The sequence below is a fragment of the Penaeus chinensis genome, chromosome 19 (genome assembly GCF_019202785.1).
Source record: "Penaeus chinensis breed Huanghai No. 1 chromosome 19, ASM1920278v2, whole genome shotgun sequence".
Lineage (NCBI taxonomy): Eukaryota > Metazoa > Arthropoda > Malacostraca > Decapoda > Penaeidae > Penaeus > Penaeus chinensis.
The window spans coordinates 8940380-8945379 of NC_061837.1; the positions used below are offsets into that span (position 1 = coordinate 8940380).

At 44.3% G+C, this 5000-nt stretch overlaps 1 protein-coding gene across 12 annotated transcripts in view; it reads right to left on the minus strand.

The window, feature by feature from the left end:
* Positions 1-5000, minus strand: part of LOC125035472 (tyrosine-protein kinase SRK2-like) — a 163385-nt gene that overhangs the window by 32939 nt on the left and 125446 nt on the right. For all 12 annotated transcript variants that reach the window (XR_007115770.1, XR_007115769.1, XM_047627912.1 and 9 more), the window contains one exon: positions 108-200. Coding sequence is in view for 10 of the 12 variants with exons in the window: in XM_047627912.1 (XP_047483868.1) it covers positions 108-180 (73 nt within the window). In the remaining 2 variants the exon portion in view is untranslated. The remainder of the gene's footprint in view (positions 1-107; positions 201-5000) is intronic.

Genomic DNA, 5000 nt, shown 5'->3' on the forward strand with positions numbered 1-5000 from the left:
AAGAGAAGGACCTCCAAAAGCAGCAATGGTACCCAGCAGGTTCCCATTCCTGAATGGTGATACCTTACCAAGAAAGAACCTCCGGCTGCAGAACAAGCTGTACGTACCTATGTGGTCAAACGGCCCAGGGTGATTTGGGGGTGGCGGCCCCTTCTTGGGGCAACACATATTCTGGCCCATCCTCTAAATCACTCATGCACCTGCAAGGAGAGAGAGCACCGGTTCAAGTTTCCTTTCGGATCATAAATATGTGGGAGAATAATAAAACATGGCAAGAGGAAGTGAGAGGAGGAGGAGGAGGAGGAGGAGGAGGAGGAGGAGGAGGAGGAGGAGGAGGAGGAGGAGGAGGAGGAGGAGGAGGAGGAGGAGGAGGATAATGAAAATGGTGATGATGTTTTGATGATCATGAATATGTTAAATGTTAATGTTGATGTTAAATGTTAACATCAACATGTTAAATGTTAACATCAACATGTTAAATGTTAACATCAACATGTTAGATGTTAGATGTTAGATGTTGATGTTGATGTTGATGTTGATGTTGATGTTGATGTTGATGTTGATGTTGATGTTGATGTTGAGGGAAGAGAAGAGGAAAAGTGAAGGAAAAGAAAGTGGGAGGGAGAGACGAGGGCACGAATAAGAATTTATATAATATATATCACGACAGCTGCCATAAGTGTAGGAGATAAAAAAAAATACAATAAAGGTAATCATGTATCGTAATTAACAATAACGTGAACAACATGACGCTCCTTTGCAATATCTAAAATTTTCAAAAAGAACCATCAATAATACCATGAAGGCAAAAGGTAAAGCAGCATATCGAAACCGCGTGAAGAATTTAGAAATATCGAACAGCTAAGCTACCCTTATACTTACGAAAGAATCAAAGAAGCCACAAGTCTTAATAACATTCAAAATCTCATAACTTCCAACTTCAAATTCAATACACTGTGACCAGAAATGCCAGCTGCACTGCTAATGGCTAGACATGCAAATGATTAAAGCTTAGTCACCCACACGCTCTCAGGGTAAGAGAGACACTTCACCCTCCACTCTCTCCTCCAAACACGGGGTTACAAAATACACAAATGCAGCGCACGACTCAATCGGTTTGGTTGGCCGAAGATCATTCGGGATTCGTGAAATGTGGTTTGTTGTTGACAAAATACTTTGGTGTGAAACAGAGCTATGCATTCCCCGTCATATCCCCCATCAAAGAGCATTAACGATACAGATATTACGTATAGGAATCGCTCTCTACACTGAGAGTATTATCATGTTGTAAAATCTAGGCTTGTTTAGTAACGAATAGAAAAAGAAGCATTACACCGGAAAGGTCACGTCACAACAACACGGCTCGACATGATTCCCGGCGGCCAAAGCCTGATCGGTGCCCACGTTATGACTGGACCACGCGGGCTTAGGCTCGGCGAGGATCAATTCTCTCAATATTTGATCTGCCGTTTCCATCAACAGGTGGCACTCCGAAATCATGTTCTTCCAAAATGACATGTTTCCATATTTTTTTCCACTCACCTCAAATGGACATTCAAACATTTGCGTTCCACTACACTAACCTTCGTTTATCCGAACCACGTCAACCGCGGGCGCAAAATTTCATATTCTCCAGCCATGAGTGCTTGTCTAGGACTTCCGGTCAGGCAGCCTCGCCACAAACACCCGCTCGCACTGCACCAATCTTCACATTTCAACTCGTAAATCACGGCACATTGCTACGAAACACGAGACATGTCCGTCCGTTTAACTCTATGCAATAAATCACTTCACATTCACAGACGAGTTAATAAACTAAGTGAAGCAGAAAGTCCCTCACTGGAAGAGAGGGGCGACGCACTGGTGCGTCCACTGGCGAATGCGGCGAGACTAAACTTGACCAGCCTTGAGACACCCAAAGCACTTCTAATACCTCACGCACCCCCCTCCCGCCTTGACCTCACGTGACCTCGGCCTCTCCTCCTCGCCCTTCCCTCCTCCCCCCGACCGGAACACACCACGACCCCCCTCCGTAAAATCCCCGATTCCTCACCACAGAGCACCGCATGACACGCACACATGAATTAACGTGCTAATTTCCCTCGAGCCTCATTCCTCGAGAGTCAGCTGAAGAGGCTGTGAATCAATCCGAATGTTGGAAAGTGATAAGTGTTATCTGCCTTAACGACTTGAGTTTGCTTATAAAATCCAGGATGGCAGTAAACACTTGGGTAAGTGGCACTAAAACAACGGATTCCAAAGTGACAGTACGACATTTATATAATACTCGCGTGCCTAACATGCGAGTCACAACAAAATTCCAAGAATATATGTTCCACGTAAAAAAATAACCAGCTTTATTTCGTTAACAGTCTAAAAATGAAATACACACTACACAGTGCGCTAAAATCCAATCTAGCAGTGAACACTACAAATAATATATAAACATATATTCAATTATTTCACCTGATCTGAAGTAGTTGTGACGCGCCCCGATGTCCATTCCACAAGCATTCTCCCACCACGTAACATGGCACCGCCTCCCCCCCCCTCGTTCTCCGGAGCAGACGGGCCAAGAGCAGACAAAGGAGAGCTAAGGATATGCCTCACGCAACGCAGGAGCTCCAAGACCAAGCAGCTCGGCGAGAGAGCGAGCGAGAGGAGCAGCACTCGCGAGTGATGGAGGAGAAGCAGGCACTAGCAGCACGTGGCGCGGCACCCACGAGAGGGATTACCTTCCTCACTCCCTCCGCTCCCTCTCGCTCCTTAGCCGGTGGACTCCGCGGCGACCCGCACGGCATCTCCCTCCGCCGGCTTCTAGTTCGAGCTCCGTCTCGCCTTCTTATTCCTATCCCGATCACTCACTCAACCGACAAGCAAGCAAGCAAACATGCACACGGTCGAGCAGAGGTATACATTGACGCTTACGACCAGCCTTGCCGACCATTCTCCTCGCCTCGCCTAGCACTTGTTATCATCAAGCATCCTCCATTTAGTTTGGTAACCTATCAGTCTTCCTGCTTATCTTCTCCGTCTATCTACTGTGGCCTCCCCCCTAGCCTTTCCTTTGTCTTCACAAGATTCCCTCTCATTTCAACCAAATAGGCAATGCCATAAATAGTGATTAGACCAAGATAATGTCGTGACATTGAACATCACGGCAAGTCACGTCACAGGTCGAGTCATATAACAAGCGCGTAACCTAATACCATCTTCCCATTCACTCCCCTACATCAATACATGTGTGTGTGTATGTGTACGTGTATGTGTATGTGTATGTGTATGTGTATGTGTATGTGTATGTGTATGTGTATGTGTATGTGTATGTGTATGTGTATGTGTATGTATATGTATATGTGTATGTGTATATATATGTGTATGTGTATGTGTATGTGTATGTGTATGTATATGTATATGTATATGTGTATTTGTATATATATGTGTGTGTGTGTGCGTGTGTGTGTGTGTGTGTGTGTGTGTGTGCGTGCGTGCGTGCGTGTGTGTGTGTGTGTGTGTGTGTGTGTGTGTGTGTGTGTGTGTGTGTGTGTGTGTGTGTATTGTGTGTATTGTGTGTATTGTGTGTATTATGTGTATTATGTGTATTATGTGTATTATGTGTATTATGTGTATTATGTGTATTATGTGTATTATGTGTATTATGTGTGTGTATTATGTGTGTGTATTATGTGTGTGTATTATGTGTATTGTGTGTATTGTGTATTATGTGTATTGTGTATTATGTGTATTGTGTGTATTGTGTATTATGTGTATTGTGTATTATGTGTATTGTGTATTATGTGTATTGTGTGTATTGTGTATTATGTGTATTGTGTATTATGTGTATGTGTATGTGTATGTGTATGTGTATGTGCATGTGTATGTGTAAGTGTGTGTATGTGTGTATGTGTAAGTGTGTGTATGTGTATATGTGTAAGTCTATGTATGTGTATGTGTGTATATGTATGTATGTGTGTATATGTATGCGTGTATATGTATGCGTGTATATGTATGCGTGTATATGTATGCGTGTATATGTATGCGTGTATATGTATGTGTGTATATGTATGTGTGTATATGTATGTGTGTATATGTATGTGTGTATATGTATGCGTGTATATGTATGTGTGTATATGTATGTGTGTATATGTATGCGTGTATATGTATGCGTGTATATGTATGTATTTCTCACTCTCATTCTCTCTCTCTCCTTTCTTTCGCCCTATTTTTGTCTTCCCTCATCTACTTTCCTCCTACTCAGCCTTTCTAATTTCTTCTGAAACTCCCCATTAACCAGACAATGAAACAAAAATGTCATTACGTATCTACCAACAAAGGAAAGAGAGAGAGGAGAGGAGAGAGCAGGACAGAGAGAGAGAGAGAGTGGCCCGGAGTTGGCAAGCCATTACATTTCCTTTCCCCCTTTCATCTTACCCTCTTTCTTCCCTTCCATTCCTCCCTAACGTACTTCCCTCTCCCCCCTTCCCTTACTCCCTCCCTCCCCTTTCTTTCTTTTCATCCCCGTTCCTCACCCAATCACCCTTCCCTCACTCTCTCCCCTCACACCTTTCTTCCCTACCCTACCCCTTTCCTTTACTCCCTCCCTGTTTCCTCCCTCCAATCTCCCTACTCTTACAACTTCCCCCTTCCCTACTACCCTCCTCTCCCTCCCACTCCCACCCTCCATTCTCCTACCCATCCCTCACCTGGCACAAGCCTATCATTACCTTATTCTATCGGGCGAGCGGGTGGGAAGAGAGGGAAGAGTGAGGCATAGAGAGAGAGAGGGAAGAGAGAAGTATAAAGAGGGAGGGGAGAGAAAGAGATAGTAAGGGGGGGAGAAAGAGATAGTATAGGGGGGAGAAAGAGATAGTATAGGGGGAGATAGAGAGAGTAAGGGGAAAGAAAGAGAGAGTAAGGGGAGAGAAGCAAGGAGTAAGGGGAGAGAAGCAGAGAGTAAGGGGAGAGAAACAGAGTGTGAGGAGAGAAAAAAAGTAAGTGGG